At 35.2% G+C, this 20740-nt stretch overlaps 1 protein-coding gene across 1 annotated transcript; it reads left to right on the top strand.

The window, feature by feature from the left end:
• The first annotated feature begins 8012 nt into the window (after positions 1-8012).
• Positions 8013-9776, top strand: LOC136850485 (octapeptide-repeat protein T2-like). The gene is made up of 3 exons (XM_067124057.1): positions 8013-8219; positions 8897-9023; positions 9388-9776. The coding sequence occupies exons 1-3, from the start codon at positions 8013-8015 to the stop codon at positions 9774-9776; spliced, it is 723 nt and encodes a 240-aa protein (XP_066980158.1).
• The last annotated feature ends 10964 nt before the right edge of the window (positions 9777-20740 follow it).

Below are 20740 nucleotides of genomic sequence, written 5' to 3'. Positions count from 1 at the left end.
AATGATAAGTACCCCATATATGGGATTACTGATACGTACCCCATATATGGGATTACTGATATGTACTCCACATATGGGATTACTGATTTGTACCCCATATATGGGATCACTGAAGCGAAATGTACGTTCACAATCTTATAAGTTTTCAAACGGCTGTTTACTGTTTACTCGAAGCCTACCAAACAGCGGGTAAAGCAACGTGAACACAGAAGCCGCCATCTCGGCTCGAGATTAATTAGAACTTCCTCAATAAATCTGTTCACAAGGAAATTAATGTGCAGCAATGAATCACAAATTCGGATAATGAATTAAGGTGAACTTCCTTTTTCTCTCTCTCTCTCTCTCTCTCTCTCTCTCTCTCTCTCTCTCTCTCTCTCTCTCTCTCTCTCTCTGTTGTGCTTACGATGATGAATTGTTATGAGGAACGAGTGGAAAACTGTTTAGACTGTGTAATTCCTGGAGTTGTTTAGCTAATTGCAAGGCCTTGATATTACTGCAATTAATGTGTAACCTTGAGGAATTAAATGAGAGCCTACCTTGCTTATTTCTGTGTTTGATTTGTGCATTCTAATTTTCCGAGTTATTCTGTGGGGTCCCTTTCGTAAAGTAGAATTGAATTGAACTGAATATAGAATTTAGGCCAAAGGCCAAGCACTGGGACCTAAGAGGTTATTCATCGCTGAAACTGAAATTAACAGTGAAAGTTTTGAAAGGTGTAACAGGAGGAAAACCTCGCAGTTGCACTATGAATCAACTGTTAAGAGAGGGTGGAAAGTAAGATGGAAGAAAGAGAATATGAAAGGAGGTACAGTAAAAGGAACGAAAGTGGGTTGCAATTAGGGGCCGAAGGCGCGCTGCAAAGAACCCTAAGTAATGCCTACAGTGCCCCGCATGAGGTGCGCTGACGGCGTTACCCCCCTACGGAGTCTTTTGTACAGTGGGGTTACTAATTCACAATTTACATAAATCATCATTTCAGTCTTCCCTCTGCTTTCATTACCCTAAATCACTCCTGCTTCAAGAATTTCCAAACGCTGAAGAACTATGATCTTCATCGTATTCCTGAAAAACATACGAAACATTTTGAGGTATGTATAAATTTAACGAAGGGTATAAGGCCTCAAACGCATGCCAATTAAGAGAGAAAGAGAGCAAACATCCAACAATATTTGTTTACATGGCCAAGCATAAACTTCTTCTTTGGAATGAACGCAAGAACCGGCAAACGTGAGATTGTTGCAGATGGTGCAACTGGAATGCAAGAAATGGGAAATTTTCGGTGATAAACAACCACAGGAACTGAAAAAAAACTTTGAAAATAGCGCAGCTCGACACAAGATTAACACAATACACTCAAAAGAAGCTTGTGTCTACATCTCTCTGCATCTATTCCCGTGTATAAACAAGTAAAAAATGCGCCGAAGAAACTTCGGCGCAATCGAGTTTTCTGTACAGCGTGTCATCAAGGCCACCGAAAATAGATCTATCTTTCGGTGGTCTAGGTATGATGCTGTATGAGCCGCGGCCCATGAAACTTTAACCACAGCCCGGTGGTGGCCTGTCTTATATACAGTAGATGCCAGACGGACGATTATGGCTAACTTTAACCTTAAATAAAATAAAAACCACTGAGGCTAGAGGGCTGCAATTTGGCATGTTTGATGATTGGAGGGTGAATGATCTATATATCAATTTGTAGCCCTCTAGCATCAATATTTTTTAAGATCTGAGGGTGGACAGAGAAAGTGCGGACAGAATAAGGTACGGACGGACGGACAAAGCCGACACAATAGTTTTCTTTTACAGAAAAATAAAAATAGTATTATATCATGTACCATATCAAGAGGTAATATTTTTCATGTGTTAGTTATTTTCCTTTATCTTCATTGTAGTCTGCACAATTACACCATTGTAGCCAGATTCGTTTTCTATTTCCTTAATTCAATTATTTTCTTATAACTGAACCTTCAATTTCTTTGCATTTTTTCCTCATCGTGAATATAGTTCAATGCCATTTCTATTTCTGGAGCAAAATATAAGGCTGGATTGAAAATTAAATTTAAAAAGTCAATGATCATTTGTTGCTCAAGATAGACCGTTAAGATTTCTTTTACATTACGAGTTATTTTTACACTTATATACTTTATTTACTAAAAGAATCTTTCCCACATTTATCCTCTATAGTCTTTATAATTCAAATGCCAAAGGATAAGATGATCATTTCTTTATTTCCTGAAATGAATTTCTTATTCATCTAACATAATTGGGATGACATTCAAAGTTTTTCCTGACTGAAATCCATTCAAATTTCAGGCTCTCTTTTCGTCCTTCCTACGGCATTTCCCTAATGACATAACTTTCACCAATTCATCCTGTTTAACTCTCCAGCCATTCACCAAATCAGACTTTTTTTTATTTATTTTTTAGCTGGATCATTCTTCACCTCTATGGTTTTGGCCCTTTCAAACCTTTCTTATTCCTAAAACATTAAGTAAACGACTCTTCTCATCACGTATGATTTTTCAACAACTTTCACAAATTGATCCACTTTCACTCTCCAGCTTCCCACAAAATCAGATTTTTTTATTATGAGTTTTTTTTTTTTTTTTTTTGAGGTGCTCTGTCATTCAGTTACTTCGACTGTTCTGTCCTTTTAAACTTTCCTGTTCCACAAACATATAATTCTCCTCACTAACTTTCATTTTCAGTCAACATCCTAAAACTCCACTTTTCCAAAGAATAACTGTTTCATCAATCCTTTAAAAACACATTCAGACGCCAGTTGACGACGACGGAGAAATATCAAGTGGTCATTAACGAAGACATAGCCACCTTTCTTTTTTATCGCTTTAATTACACATTATGGAGTAGACAATATACGGCCTGATGGCACTCGAATGCTGGATGATTTTCGACGCTCAAGTCCACTTCGGGTTTCCTCTGAAAACATTCTTTTCTTCAAAGAAGCAGATACGAATGACATTGGACACTCCTCAACAGTGGAGAGAGAGAGAGAGAGAGAGAGAGAGAGAGAGAGAGAGAGAGAGAGAGAGAGAGAGAGCGAGAGGTTTTGATAGCTAGAAGAAATGTTATATTATTGATCAAACCCTAAGAAATACAATTAAATTCTCGTTGGAGCAATCAGCACTGATATACATTGAGAGAGAGAGAGAGAGAGAGAGAGAGAGAGAGAGAGAGAGAGAGAGAGAGAGAGAGAGAGAGAGAAATAAGAGGTCTTGATAGCTATAAGAAAAGTTATATTATCGATCAAACCCCAAGAAACAATTAAATTCTTAGACGATGTTTTGGAGCAAATACTGATTTACATTGAGAGAGAGAGAGAGAGAGAGAGAGAGAGAGAGAGAGAGAGAGAGAGAGAGAGAGAGAGAGAGAAGGTTTTGATATTAATAAAAAAAAAGTCATATTACTGATCAAACCCCAAGAAATAGAATTAAATTCTTGGACGATGTCTTGGAGCAAATACTGATTTGCATTGAGAGAGAGAGAGAGAGAGAGAGAGAGAGAGAGAGAGAGAGAGAGAGAGAGAGAGAGAGAGAGAGAGAGAAACAAAATGTTTTGATATTTATAAAAAAAAAATGTCATATTATTGATCAAACTCCAAGAAACAGAATTAAAATCTCGGACGATGTCTTGGTGCAAATACTGATTATACATTCTTTTGCCTATTATACTTTTGCAAAGAATCTATCAGAAACTGATGGGAGATAAAGTTCGAGATGGAACTTAAGATTTTTTGCCTTTTACATATCTCGGAGTTTTTATTTTTTTTTTCGCACACGTTCCGAACGGATGGTTAGCTTTAAAGTTATCGCAAATTTACATCGCCCACTTTATTCCCTAAATCCTTCCGATCATTTCCTCTTTTGACCTATAAATTCAACATGTGAAAGTAACAAATGGCCACAAGACTGCACTTTCTTCAGAAAGTTTCCTTGTATTTTCATTTTTAGTTTTCCGCAAAAGAAAACTATTGTGCCGGCGTTGTCTGTCCGTCCACACTTTTTCTGTCCGCCTTCAGATCTTAAAAACTACTAAGGCTAGAGGACTGCAAATTGGTATGTTGATCATCCACCCCCCAATCATCAAACATATCAAATTGCAGCCCTCTAGCCTCGGTATTTTTTTTTATTTTATTTAAGGTTAAAGTTAGCCATAATCGTGCTTCTGGCAACGACATAGGATAGGCCACCACCGGGCCGTAGTTAAAGTTTCATGGGTCGGGGCTCATACAGCATTATACCGAGACCACCGAAAGATAGATCTATTTCCGGTGGCCTTGATTATGAGCTGTAGCGGCTTTACAGGAAACTCGATTGCGCCGAAGATCATTAACTTTCTTGCTGGATTGCCCTCTCACTAAAACTACTTTTCCCAAAATTTATGGCTCCAATTCATCCTAAACAATTCATCTCTCTCAGAATCTTCTTGATGATTTATTCCTCCGCTTGTGTACACATGTGTACATCTACGCGATACACTCTTCACTGCTAGAGTACACAGAATGAACGAGAATGGGGAGCCTTGTGGGAATGTTTACAAAGTAGTGCTGTCCTAAACTGGAAGATTGCAGTATCTGCAAAATACAAAACTGAAGAAAACTGCTAGATACTTCCTTGCCTTACTACTGATTTTGCAGATACTGCAAATGGGACCCCATAAATACTGTAGCCTACTCGTGGAAAGCATTGAAGAATCATTCTGAAACTGCAATAACTTGTGTATTAGTGTTTCACGAGCCCAATAGGTGGCATATATCAATTTCGAAAATTTTGCAGATACTGCAATTTTCCGTTTTAGGGAGAGTGGTTCCATAAAAAGAATATGTTCCGGTGCATTTGGGTAACAGAAAGTAGATATCAGAAGTTCGATAAATCGTGGATTAGTGGAGAAAGAGAAAGAGTATGAATCTGGTGGTAACAGATGGAATGAGAGTGATTTGGAGTGCATCTAGTCGTGACGTTGTATAGAAGCAAACTAGCTTTAATTGTAACGCAAGTCAGTTTTTGAAAGCAGTCCCTTAAGAGGAAATAGATGGAATGAGAGGGCAGGAATCAAGCGACACTGAAGGAGGGGTTGAGGGGCGGGGTTTCAAAAGACAAATAAAAAAAATAGGAAGAAGAAGAAGAAAAAATCTTCTAATTTCCACTGGAGAGTAGAAGCGAGCTGAAACCTAATGAACAGAGAAACAATGAGGTTACTGTAAACAATACAGGGACGAGGGAAAAAAATAAATCTTTCCGTCTAGTTTCTCGGAAAACTGGTAATAATTAGACTCGAGTCGCCCATAAAGGCTGTTACTTTTTCTGTTACTTTTTTCTTCCCCATGGTCCTTATGTTACGTGTTTCTTTTTTAATGAAGGTAATTTGTACCTCCACATCTGTATTCCCGAAGGAGGAACGAGACACATGGATGGGCGTAAGGTGCAAATATGTATTTTTTTTTTTTACAGGAACTTGTCTGTTCATTTTTATTTTTTTTTTTTTTAGGATGTGTGTGTTGCCAAATAAAGCCTTAAGTACTCGTTACATTGCTATGTATTTCTGTCAGTTAATTCCATCTTGTACTTTTCATATCTATATATATATATATATATATATATATATATATATATATATATATATATATATATATATATATATAATGTATATAATATATATATATATATATATATGTATATAATATATAATTATATATATACAGTATATATTTATATATATGTATATGTATATATTTACATATGTATATATGTATATTTACATACATATATATAATATATATATATTATGTTCGTTCGTACACAGTCTGTCAACAATCATTATTCTTAATATGAGAAGCCTAAAATTATATAAATCTTCAGTAACCTTACACCTGGAATCCACTAGATCCCGTGTTGTCAGTTGGTTCTTTAAAATATATATTTTTAGTTTTCTGTAAAAGAAAACTATTGTGCCGGCTTTGTCTGCCCGCCCACAGATCTTAAAATCTACTGAGACTAGAGGGCTGCAAATTGGTATGTTGATCATCCACCCTCCAATAACCAAACATACCAAATTGCAGCCCCTAGCCTCAGTAGTTTTTATTTTATTTAAGGTTAAAGTTAGCCATAATCGTGATTCTGGCAACGATATAGGAAAGGCCACCACCAGGCCGTGGTTAAAGTTTCATGGGCCGTGACTCATACAGCATTATACCGAGACCACCGAAAGATATATCTTCTTTTTCTGTGGCCTCGATTATACGCTGTAGCGACTGTACAGAAAACTCGATTGCGCCGAAGAAACTTCGGCGCATTTTTTACTTGTTTTATCTGGTTATCGAAACTTATACACAGATATGTAGATAGTTGGTCACTCCCTACCTCTCCTTTTTCTCCTGATCATCATAATTTCCATCATCATCATCATCATCATCATCATCCCTTTCCAACTCACCCCCTTCCTCCTCCTCATCATCATAATTAACATCATTATCATTATTGCCCTTATCACTTGCATACAATATTCATTAGGAGGACTCAGCTATCCAGCGAGCAGTGTATTGACTTCTTGTGAGCACCCATTACCAAATTGACAAGAAGAGTCAACATTGTCCAATCGGTTTGAAGAAGACAGCAGTCAGTGATTGCCTCAATTAATGAACCGTGACAAGGAAGATTTATATTACATATATATATATATATATATATATATATATATATATATATATATATATATATATATATATATATATATATATATAATTATAAGTAGCCTAGTCAGGGCTGGATTGCAATAATCATCATGTGAAGGTTTAGACAAAAGTTCCATGAAATGAAGGGATATCCTGAGGTTATTGAAACCATATATGTTGTAACTTTATTTGTTTATCTATCTATCTATCTGTTTATTTATATCTATATATCTATCTATCTATTTATTAATTTATTTTGTTACAGTCTTTATTGTACGGAGACCGCTAAAAGGAAAACAATTCCCACCTGAATTTTACAGAGTAATACTTGCATACAAATCGGCTCTTTCAAGAGCTCGTTTTCACTTCAATTAAAATCAAGCAAATGAGAAAAACATCTACCGAGAGAATATTCGAGAGTAAAACTCTTCAGCACAGCTATTTGATGCAATTAATTTATATATCCAATCACTTAGCTAATCTGATAAACAATTTAATTGCAGGTATGTTCCATACTCTTCAAAAGCTTAGCAGGTGAAGCGAGAGAAAATAATTTATCTGAAGCTTATGTTAAGAACAGGAAAACAACAGAGAAACAATGCATTAGACTAAGCAAGGGCAAAAGGTTTGACTCTGAACCTGAAAATGGTGAAGAGGAGACAGAATAAAGGGTTGAAGAAAACAACAGAGAAACAACAGGGAAACAACGGGAAGCAACAGCAGACAAGCCTAAGCAAGGGCAAAAGGTTTGACTCTGAACCTGAAAATGGGCAAAGCCTACACAGGAAAAACAACAGAGAAACAACAGTGAAACAAGAAGGGCTAAGCAAGGTCAAAGGTTTGACTCTGAACCTGAAAATGGTGACGAATAAAGGGTTTCAAAGACTATTCGATGCCCTACAGAAAACAACAGAGAAACAACAGTGAAACAACGTGGGGAAGCAACAGCAGACAAGCCTAAGCAAAGCAAAAGTTTCAAAGAGGAGACGAATAGGGTTTTCGATGCCTACACAGGAAAACAACAGAGAAACAACAGTGAAACAATGGGGAAGCAACAAAACAAGCCTAAGCAAGAGAAACAAAGAACATGCCCTACACAGGAAAACAACAGAGAAACAACAGTGAAACAACGGGAAGGCAGAACAAGCCTAAGCAGGTTTGACTCTGAACCTGAAAATGGTGAAGAGGAGACGAATAAAGGGTTTCAAAGACTATTCGATGCCCTACACAGGAAAACAACAGAGAAACAACAGTGAAACAACGGGGAAGCAACAGCAGACAAGCCTAAGCAAGGGCAAAAGGTTTGACTCTGAACCTGAAAATGGTGAAGAGGAGACGAATAAAGGGTTTCAAAGACTATTCGATGCCCTACACAGGAAAACAACAGAGAAACAACAGTGAAACAACGGGAACAAGAGAAACAACAGCCTACACAGGAAAACAACAGAGAAACAAACAAAATGGTGAAGAGGGGTTTCAAAGAATGCCCTACACAGGAAAACAACAGCAGCCTAAGCAAGGGCAAAAGGTTTGACTCTGAACCTGAAAATGGTGAAGAGGAAGAATAAAGGGTTTTCAAAGACTATTCGATGCCCTGAAAACAACAGAGAAACAACAGTGAAACAAGGGCAAGTCAAAAGGTTTGACTCTGAACCTGAAAATGGTGAAGAAGACGAATAAAGGGTTTCAAAAAGACTATTCGATGCCCTACACAGGAAAACAACAGAGAAAAACAACAGACAAGACAAGCCTAAGCAAGGGCAAAAGGTTTGACTCTGAACCTGAAAATGGTGAAGAGGAGACGAATAAAGGGTTTCAAAGACTATTCGATGCCCACAGGAAAACACAGGAAAACAACAGAGAGAAACAACCTGAAAATGGGGAAACAATAAAGGGTTTTCAAAGACAAGCCCTACACAGGAAAAGCAAAGAGAAACAGAAACAAAAGCCTAAGCAAGGAGACGAATAAAAATGTCAAAGACTCGATGCCCTACACAGGAAAAACCAGAGAAACAAATGTTTCAAGGGCAAAAGGTTTGACTCTGAACCTGAAAATGGTGAAGAGTTAAAGGGTTTCAAAGACTATTCGATGCCCCACAGGAAAACAACAGGGAAACAACAGAACAACCGCAGAAACTAAGCAAGGGGAAACAACTGAAAAGAGAAACGAATAAAGGGTTTCAAAGACTATTGATGCCCGCACAGGAAAACAACAGAGAAACAACAGTGAAACAACGGGAAGCAACAGCAGACAAGAGAACAGGGTCTGACTCGAATAAAAGGAAAAAACAACAGAGAGAAACTGAAACCCAGCAGACAAGTGAAGCAAAAGGTTTGACTCTGAGAAAATGGTGAAGAGGACAACGACAGGAAAACAACAGAGAAACAACAGTGAAAAGGAAGCCGCAGACAAGCCTAAGCAAGGGCAAAAGGTTTGACTCTGAACCTGAAAATGGTGAAGAGGAGACGAATAAAGGGTTTCAAAGACTATTCGATGCCCTACACAGGAAAACAACAGAGAAACAACAGGGAAACAACAGGGAAAGCAGGGCAAAGGTTTGACAGACAAAGCCTAAACGAATAAAGGGTTTCAAAGAGCAAAGGTACACAGGAAAACAACAGAGAAACTCAACAACGGAAAATGTTACATAGGAGACGATTAAAGGGTTTCAAAGACTATTCGATGCCCTACACAGGGAAACAACAGAGAAACAACAGGGAAACACGGGGGGAAACAACAGGGAAACAACTGAAAATGGGGAAAGCAAACGCAAACGAAGCAGAGAAACAACGACAAAAGCACAAGGGGTCTGACTCTGAACCTGAAAATGGTGAAGAGGAGACGAATAAGGAAAACAACAGAGAAAAACAGGAAACAAAGACTATGCGACGCCTGAAAATGGTGAACATAAAGGAAGACAACAGAGCAACAACAAGGAAACAAGAGGGGAAACAACAGATGGCTGGTGTTGGCCTATTCGATGCCCTACACAGGAAACAACAGAGAAACAAAGACCAACAGAAAGAGGATGGGCTGAATAAAGGGTTTCAAAGTCCACGGACTGGACGCAGAGAGATACCCTAGGCCTCCTGAAGGGACTGAAAATGCACCGAATAAAGGGTTTTCACTCTGGGTCGACAACAGAGCAATAAACAAAGAGAAACTCAGGGGGCCTGAAAATTCACAACCAGTTTCAAAGACCGTTAAAATTGACAACAGAGCAACAACAAGGAAACAAGTGGGGAAACAACAGATGGCTGGTATTTTGTTTAGCTCTTCGAGTGGAGTCGCTTTTATTTGCCTGGCTAATTTCAACCAGTTTGGCTATTGTTTTGGTTGGTATAAAGGGCGCTTTTTATACGTTATTGATTCTCCTAGTTTATACTTGATTCTTGTAATTTTAAATTAATAAAGAATTTGTCATGAGATCAATTAACGTAATGCCTTTCAGTCGAGAAACATGCTAAGCGCTATCCTGGGCCAAAGTATTTTTAATGTAATTTATTATATTTTAAAAATGGCACTTGGCATGTTTCTCGACTGAAAAGATCAATATTAAAACAAGTAAATAATGCACAGAAGTTTTTTCGGCGCAACTGAGTTTTCTGTACAACTGCTACAGCGTATAATCAAGGCCACCGAAAATATATCTATCTTGCAGTGGTCTCATTATAATGCCGTATGAGTCGCGGCCCATGAAACTTTAACCAAGGTCTGGTAGTGGCCTATCCTATATCGTTGCCAGAAGCACGATTATGGCTAAATTTAACCTTAAATAAAATAAAAACTACTGAGACTAGAGGGCTGCAATTTGGTATGTTTGATGACTGGAGAGTAGATGATCAACATACCAATTTGCAGCCCTCTAGCCTCAGTAGCTTTTTAAGATCTGAGGGCGGACAGAAAAAGTGCGGACAGAAAAAAGTGCAGACAGAAAAAGTGCGGACAGAATAAAGTGCGGACGGACAGACAAAGCCGGCACAATAGTTTTCTTTTACAGAAAACTAAAACTTATTTGTTTCACATTAAACACAAATTTGGTAATGTTAGAGTGTGCGATTTGTATTTAAAATTAATCAAGTTTTTTTTCTGTTAAGAATTTGCCATGAGATTAATTAATTTACCAGAAAAGTGATTTGTTTAATTTTAAACACAACTTGGCAATGTCTGTCAATGTATACGAGTATTTGATATTTTTTTTAATATAACAAATAATTTTTAAATTAGATGATAAGACAACTAAGACAACGCAAAGTCTTCTTATTATACTCAGAATTCATATTAAAATAGAGTATTTTGCATTTCTATCTAAATAAAAATGCATAAGCAACATACCATTGTTTATCGAACTGCATTAAAGTGCTGTGACGTCCATTTGTGTTTTTATAACAGAGAGAGAGAGAGAGAGAGAGAGAGAGAGAGAGAGAGAGAGAGAGAGAGAGAGAGAGAGAGAGAGAGAGAGAGAGAATGTAAGCTACAGTAATTTCATGATTTACTAGAATCTGTCTTGTCACGATGGTGTCTCATTATGAACTTTGGTTCATAAACTATTATTTTTCATTCCCTTGAAGAGAAATATTTTTTTTTATTAAAAGGGCGAGGTCCTTTTCAATCATTTTCAATATTAGTAATACCACTTTAAATGATGGAAATATTAAAACAATGATCTTCCGGTTATTGAAGATTAATTTTATTAACAAATCAATAAATAAATGTTATTAAACATTTTTCACCCTAACCCTATTCAGTGAGTCAAGTTTATCGAGGTTCATTGACAAACACCTTCCCATGAATATGGTGTATTGAAAGGAGTCAGTTTATCGAGGTTCACTCACATGCATGAAAGTATTCAAGGAGTCAGTTTAAGAAAAGGTTCAAATCAATAAACAAATATGAGTATTCAAAAGAGTCAGTTTATCGAGGTTCTACAAACACCTATATGTATGAGTATTCTAGGGAGTCAGTTTATCGAGGTTTACAAACACCTACACGTATGAGTATTCAAGGCAGTCAGTTTATCGAGGTTCACCTACACGTATGAGTATTCAAGTGGAAGTCAGTTTATCGAGGTTCACTTACAAGTATGAGTATTCAAGGAATCAGTTTATCGAGGTTCACCTACACGCATGAGTATTCAAGGGAGTCAGTTTATCGAGGTTCACCTACATGTATGAGTATTCAAGGAATCAGGAGTTACCTACACTTTAGTCTTCAAGGTTCAGGTTATCATGTTCACCTACATGTATGAGTATTCAAGGGAGTCAGTTTATTGAGGTTCTACAAACACCTACACGCATGAGTATTCAAGGGAGTCAGTTTATCGAGGTTCTACAAACACCTACACGTATGATTACTCAAGGGAGTCAGGTTATCGAGGTTCTGCAAACACCTACACGTATGAGTATTCAAGGGAGTCAGTTTATCGAGGTTCTACTACATGTATGAGTATTCAAGGGAGTCAGTTTATCGAGGTTTACCTACACGTTTGAGTATTCAAGGGAGTCGGTTTATCGAGGTTTACCTACACGTATGAGTATTCAAGGGAGTTAGTTTATCGAGGTCCTCACAAACACCTACTTGCATGAATGTTCAAAGGAGCCAATTTATCGAGGTTCATATTCATATGCACGAACATGCATACATGTATGAGTATGCAAGCGTGTACGCTCCTGAGAGCAGTACGAAAAATTCATAGACCACCTTGCTTTTTTTTTTTTTTTTTGATGACGGAAAAAGAAATTTGCAGCGAGATTATCAACTTAGAGCCCCCGAAAACGAACTTTCCAAGCCGGGCTCTAAGTCTGATGTAGGATGGGAACATAAATTCAGGTCACCTCCGTCGCGTGACTCTAATACCAGATCGGCAAAGTTGGAAAGAGCTTCGGATTTCTATTTTTATATTTATTTTTTCTTTCTCCGTCTTTCTTTTTTTTTTCTTTCTTTAAGGAGGTAAGTGGAAAGCGCTGATAGTGGAGGGAGGGTGAAAGGAAAATAATTGACGGAGTCTGAATGAAACTCGTTTTGGTGATACTGGTGTCCTGGAGAACTGAAAATTCACTTTCCAATTTTAAATCATGAATATAGACATTTATCACCACGCTAAAATGGTATATGAGTTAAATATTCACTTCAGTTTTACAATACTGAAAGAAAAATTTTTATGCTGAAATTTTACTTGAAGCAAAATTCACTTTCCATTATTAAATCATGAATATAGACATTGATCACCACGCTAAAATGGTATATGAATTAAATAGTCACTTCAGTTTTACAAGATTGAAAGAACTTTTTATGCTGAAATTTTACTTGAAGCAACTACAGAAGTCTTTATCTAAATAAAGAAAATCTATTTTTTTTGTATATTTATATAGCTGTAAGTTTTCATCATTAAACATTTCAAGCCTTAATTTGTTTCTCATATTTTTTTTTTTTGTGCGTCAGAGCATTTGACATTCCTCAAAAAAAAATAATAATTAATTTTTGGGAGAATTGAAGACTATTTTTTTAAATGTGCGATTCCATAATAAGAGAAGAAACTTTTTTAAGCTTTTCTTATTGTTTGATATTCCTTCACACTCCCTGACGATAAATAATGATGTCATTAGAAGGAAAGTATTGTAAAATGGTGACTCTAAAAAGAATTGTGACAGCAATTAAACAAATTGGACTTGTGAATATGAAACGAAAATCCAGGAAATAATTTACACATTCCTTGAAAATACTGAAAAATTTAAATGTGTTACGGTACTTATTCTTTAAATTCACTCACTTGAGCTGTCATGTAATGTATAGAAACTTCTATATTTATGAATTTTTGATGGCCATTTTCGCTGACTAAGTGTTTGTGTGACTCAATAATTTTTTTACCCTCATCAATTATATCCTGAATTGATAAGTCGAAATAAGTAAAATCGTAAGTGACCTGGGCTGACCTTTTATCCTTATTCTTGAGAATGTGGCTTAGAACATTCAGAAATAATTTATAATTCAAATGGTAACAGTACCTGTATTTTTACACACGGTGTGAAAATATGTAAAACTATTCGTTTGTACTGAAATCAGTCTGTTTGTGCGTAATCAAATTTTACTAACCTTGTAATTTCCTAAATCATTTATTTTGGATTTGAACCTCAGGAAAAAGACACACTTTTTATTTTCAATTATTATAGAACTGTTTTTGGTAAACGTGAAAATCGTATTTGATTGCCAACTAGTTAAAATAAGCCTTATCAAAAGTTAATTTTACGTAAATGCAATTAAAAACCTAATACGGAAGTACAATGGCTCCATAAGAAGGTAGGAAAAAGATGATTTAAAGGAGAGGTAATTAAGATTTACCATACAAATAATGAGTAATCATTATTACGATGATTAAAATCCTTACTAAACTAGAAATTGACGGATGATGGAACATTCGAATCCTATGATCATTTTCATCTCCCAAAATGTACTGTATATCTGAATGGCAATACCTGAAATTCAATTATGAAAATATGATATGATAGGTGTTATCCAGTCCTATGAATGATGAACCCAAATGGATTCAAATTCCCTGTGTGTATCTGGAAAATATGTGCATTTAGCATATACATAATCTGTCATGGTATTAAGGGCATATAATGTGGAGTACTTACGTTTGTGGCTGAGAGAAAATACAGACTAAATATAGTAAAGTCCATTTCTTTTTATATAATAAAAAAATATTTTGTGAAAAAAAAATAAGGGATGTTGCAAGATAATTATCCTTCTTTGCGCAGTAATTACAGTACATAATAATTTCATAACATCATTACATGTCAACCGCAAAGTACGAGGTAAAACTAATATATTCATTACTTATGCAAAACAAACGCGCATTTAATGGAGGCGACGCGCATATATCATCCGAGAATTGCCACGGAAGCAAATGCATTATTCCGAATAGAAATCAACAGGGGAATTACTTTGCCGGAAAGCTTATTTTCCGATTAATTAATTCGGCGTATATACGCTTACAGTTATATCCAGATTTTCCGCGGAATATTAATGAGATTTTACTCAGTTCCAATCAAGCCGTTGCAACGCGAACACACTGGTTAATATTTCAGCTGAATATTTAACTATATATAAGTATTCATAGCTAAATTAGTAAGTAGATCATTCAATGGAACCCATTGTCGAATGGGAAGGTCACGCAAAGATTGCTTTTTGAAATTGCTCTTTTGGAGAACGAAGCGACTTTGTATTCATATCTCATTTAGTAAGTAGAGTTTTCAATGGAACTCAGTGTCGAATGAGGTCACGCGAAGACTGCTTTTTAAAATTGCTCTTTTGGAGAACAAAGCGAACTTGTACTCATGTCTCATTTACTCATAATCTATGATAACGTTCAGTGCTCCACGACTTTAAGTCATAACGATATTAATTATATTCTGATTACTCCTAATGTGAATTATGCCGTTAACACATTACTGCATATAGAGTAGTACATTAGAGCGACTGAAAAATGCAATTGATTGATACGATTTTATGGTGAGCTAAAAACCATTTTCATTTTCGTTTACTAGAAGATGACATTCTCTAAAGAAACAGCTTGATATTCTATACTTAGTTTGTATTTATTGGTCGGACAATCATTGAAAGAAAAAGCATAGCTTTCAAATGTATGCTTTTTCTTTGGCTTTACAAAAAACGCTCATTGAACCTCCTCTAATTATCAATACCTTAAAGCATGATCTTACAGCCGTATCAGTTATTTTTAAGTTATATAATTAATTATCTGCATCAAAAAACAGAATTTCTCTGTCCGGATAATTCTTCATCGTGAGCAACACAAATTTTGGTTTCCACAGAAATGATTAGTATTATGACAAATATGATGGCCCCTACACAAGTATGCAAACTCTGTGAACAACGCAGTTCTTTGCAATAATTTAGGAGGAAAACTGTAGGTGCAGTACTACAGATTTCCTCCCAAGTACTGTACCTTATTTTGCGAACACTGGAGCTGTTAAACCAATGTTCTAACCTTAAGATATTTGGCGATACTGATCTCTTAATGTTCATTTTTTACTTCTAATTACTTGCACTGGGTAAACTGTATCGTATTTTGCGAAGATTGGAGCTGTTAAAACCCGATGTTCTGGCTTGAAGATATTTCACAGTACTAATCTAGACACGTTCATAGTTTACTTACAATCAGTTTCATTAGGTCAACCTGCTTCACCTACATTCCCACTTGGGTAAATTCTACAATGTTGAGTCTTTTTCAGCCATTAATTCTACGTCATCAGGCCTACATCTAGTCAAAACATCTCAAGAATTCTGATTGGTCTCAGGTTGGTTATTCTGAAGATTCTGCTGTGTTCAGGGAGAGAGTGGAGTGTTGGTACAAGTGTGTTAACTTTGGCAATTGAAACTGACAGAACGAGTTTGTAAATCAATCGTAGTGGAGATTAAATTGGATTTGTTTATCAAGGTTTAGTAAATGAATTATATTAGAGGGCGTGAATTAAAAACTGATCACAATGGAAGGGCGTCCCACAAGAGAGAGGAATTAGTGTTGATGAAAGATTCAAACGAAGTAAAGGGGTGGATGAAAAATGATTCAGATTACAGATCGCAGTGGATGAATGATCAAGTTAAGGAATTACGAAAGGATGGGATTTCATGTTGTGTTATTTTGCAGTGAACGACAAAGATTGATTTTCCAGAGTATCTTGATTGTATTATACAATTCTCAAGCCATAAAATGAATGCAACGGTTGAATAGTTGGTGCCATAGAAAAGCTTTCGCTTTAAGTCCTGACAATCCATCAGCATAAACAAAACACGGAACAAAATCACCTCAGATCATAATTCTTATTCGTCATTTATTGTATCATGGAGCTTGATGGTGCGCTACGTTGCGCTGGAACCTGACCCTGCCTGTCATATCTCCCCTACCCTCCCAATCCCCTACCTACCTGCCCCACCCGGGGCGGACAAACAGGTTTGCAGGAGGAGGGTGGATGTGTCATGTCTCCCTTACCCTCCCAATCCCCTACCTACCCCGCCCCCGTCCGGGGCGGACAAACAAGAATGATCCACTCGAATTTTATTATCATAGATGTAAATCTTATTGTGGATGGATTTACCTTGAACAAAGGATACACATTTCCAGAGCAATTGTTTTGAAAACTTTGAATGTGGTGTGAATTTATTTTTAGATTATGATAGCTGTGAAAACTTTTCCAGACAAATGACGTACATTTATTTACATGTAAATGTGTTGAGATATAAATTTTCTTTGACATACTTACCAATACACACATACACACACACACACACACACACATATATATATACATATAATTATATATATCCATAATGTGTATATACGTGTGTGTGTATATATATATATATATATATATATATATATATATATATATAGAGAGAGAGAGAGAGAGAGAGAGAGAGAGAGAGAGAGAGAGAGAGAGAGAGAGAGGAAGCGTTATTGTACCATGCATTCTGAGGAATACAGCTTTCCACAGAGAAAACATAGGAAGAGGTGGCGTGACGGGTATTACCGGCTCGCTTTGAGGATGAATTTAACCCCACTGATCTTAGGAGAATGGCAATGCTATAATATTGCCCATAAAGAATCAAGAGAGAGAGAAGCCTATTTACTTCCTTTCCAAGCTATCAACTCAAGAAGTCATCAATATGTCCCTCGCAACTTCGTATAATTTACCACATATTTTCCGTCCGGATATGAGACGCATCAACGTATTTTATGAAAACTGGCAAATGAGTTCCCAGACCCATCATCATTTGTCATCCAGTACTTATCGCCCGGCAAAACACCATTATGACGGCGCTGAGCCCTGAAATCCATTCTCGGCCTCATAAGATTCGACGATGTTTACTTTGGGGGGCGGTAACTGGTTCTCGCTGCGTCTGAAAGACGACTGAGGGCTGATGGGAGAACTCGTTGCCATTTATACCCACTGCCACTTTCCTCATCGACGAAATATTAAGATAGGATTTGAAATACTTTTATCTTTATATCAGTTGCAACCTCACTTCCATCTCACCAAAAAGTATCAGGAGAGTTTTGAAATCAGAGGCATTGCTGGTTGAAAGGAATTTAAATGAATGTTCCTCCGTGGAAAATATATTTCTTTGAAATTCAAAATCTTTCTTTTTATCTAGGTTCAAACCCGGAATTTCTGAAGTAATATCCTCACACTCTGATTCTAAATTTTTTTCGAGGTTGAGGAAATACTTATCCGCTTTAAGCCAAAAAAGATTTTTTTTTAAATATTCCCTTTTGATTATTTTAACATTATTTGCATTTATCATTATTCATGTTAATTTATTCCTCTCCTAGTTTAAGTTGGCCGTATGCCAGCATGGGCTCTTCCTCTTGGGCAGCCCGTAATGGAATAATTTTCTTGATATCTATACTACAGAAGAAGTGGATAATTTAAAAAAAGTCGTACATCAGGAAAATGTAAAGAAAGGAAAAATCCCTAAATATTTATCTATCACTATTCAAAACGTTCATAATATCTATGAAAATGTTTTAAAAATCACTAAGTATATTATATGTATATATATTAAAAATACATATATATATATATATATATATATATATATATATATATATATATATATATATATATATATATATATATATATATAAATATATATATATATATATATATATATATATATATAAAATTATGTATGTATATATCTATACATGCATGACTTTTATACTGACAAACAATAAGCCAGAAACGCCGCCATGCAATAATGAATTCGCTACACCTCAGGAATAACTTACACCAAAAAGTGATGTGTAACAGAGATACACGAAACACACTCACACACAAACACACACACACACAAAACGAAATTTCAGTCACGACTGGAATGGCGCCGCGAAAATCTGTTGTAAGCCAAAACTTTTAATGAACGGTGAGGGAGAGCCGGTGAAACGCCGCAGCCTGAACCCTGCTACTAAAGTTTTTCGAAAGTTTTTTATGAGTCAACACGGAAGGAAAAACAGAGGAATAAATATGTTATTTCAACGAGGCATTACTGCGAGGTTTTTAGTGTATGGTCTTAATAGGAAAATATATAAAATGTCGAGATGGGACAAAGATATAGAAGATGATATGAATTCCTTTTTTTAAGAATAGTAGAGGAATATTTTGTGATTTTTTTTTATATATTTTCATAGATATTATGTTTTTGAAAATGGGATAAATCTATATTTTATTTTACATTTTATTTTTACATTTTATATATATATATATATATATATATATATATATATATATATATATATATATATATATATATATATATATAAGTGTTTATACATACATACATACACACACATATATACATATATATACTAAAAGACATTCATGAAATTTCATTTATATATACAAAGAAGTTTAATATTCATTGGCCACAACGAAAATGAAGAACGATTTTTTAAAACTAATACATTTTAAAAATGAGCACCTAAGTTGATTTTAAGATTTAAACGTCTACACTTTCAAAAACATCTCTTACCTGTCGATCTATAAAGCGTCCTCTTTCCCAAAAATTAACTTTTTGTCATTTTGTTAAGGATGCCTCTGGCAACACCAAGTCGAACCTTTCTCCAGAGCAGATTCCCATTAACCCCAGAGGGTAAATCATATTGACTTGACAGAGTGCGAATTCTGTCAATACTACACGCTCACAAACACACAAACGCACGTAGCACACACGAACTCCCACACACACACACATGCACACACATACACATACACACAATCACACCCTCGTACGTACACGCATACGCACTTAAAATAAATAAATTGTATTTTCCAGTATTCATTGTAATGTATGTTAGGTAGTTTTGGATGAGATTTGAAACGTTCTTTCGATATGGCAGCTCGTTCTGAAATGAAGGTAGATGATTTGATACTCCATTTAAGTTTCATATATATATATATATATATATATATATATATATATATATATATATATATATATATATATATATATATATATATATATATATATACATATATATATATATATATATATATATATATATATATATATATATATATATAAACATACTAAAACAACGCATACATAAAAATTACCTTGGTAAACATACAAGGTCCAAAACCCATAAAAACAAAAAATTTAGTCACAAAAAAAAAAAAAAAAAAAACGCCAGGTTCCCTTATCAGCCGAATAACATAACTAGTAAACCCTTCCACTTCAGTACAACGAACACCATCTCTTAGCATAAAACCAGGTCGTGGAATCTTCCTAAAAATAAAAAATTATGGTCCCTTAAAAGTAAAATTTACGGGGAGTGATTATGAGGACTTTTTATGAGCGAGGTAATTTTATGGGCTATTCTTCTGCCCCCATCGATATTCAGGAGAAAACTCCCATTTTTTTTCAGAACTTTCTTTTTTGGAAAGTAGGCCCAATCACGTTACGAAATTGCTCCTTTTAGAGTGGTAGTCTTTTTTCTAACTTTAGGGTTTCCATTTTTATCATAAAATCCAGTGAATTATTATTATAATGTTCACGCTCGTGGACATACACACACACACACACACATAGTCACACACACACACACATATATATATATATCACACGCATATATATATATATATATATATAATGTATAAATATATACATATATATTTATATATATATATATATATATATATATATATATATATATATATATATATATATATATATATAATGTATATATATATATATATATAAATATATATATATATATTTAGTATATATATATATATATATATATTGTATATATATGTGTGTATATGTGTGTATATGTGATTTGTATGTAGTGATAAACGTATGTAAATAGACAAAGACCTGTCAGAAAATCAGTAAGATGAGAGGTCATTATGATTATTGCAAAAATATATATTTAAAGAACTATATGTATATATACATATATATATATGTATGTGTGTATGTATGTATGATTGTATGCATACACATGAATAACATCAGCCCGGATGTGA

The sequence above is a fragment of the Macrobrachium rosenbergii genome, chromosome 22 (genome assembly GCF_040412425.1).
Source record: "Macrobrachium rosenbergii isolate ZJJX-2024 chromosome 22, ASM4041242v1, whole genome shotgun sequence".
Classification (NCBI taxonomy): Eukaryota; Metazoa; Arthropoda; class Malacostraca; order Decapoda; family Palaemonidae; genus Macrobrachium; species Macrobrachium rosenbergii.
Note: the sequence above shows the minus strand (reverse complement) of the source record. Positions and strands in the feature narration are given on the sequence as shown.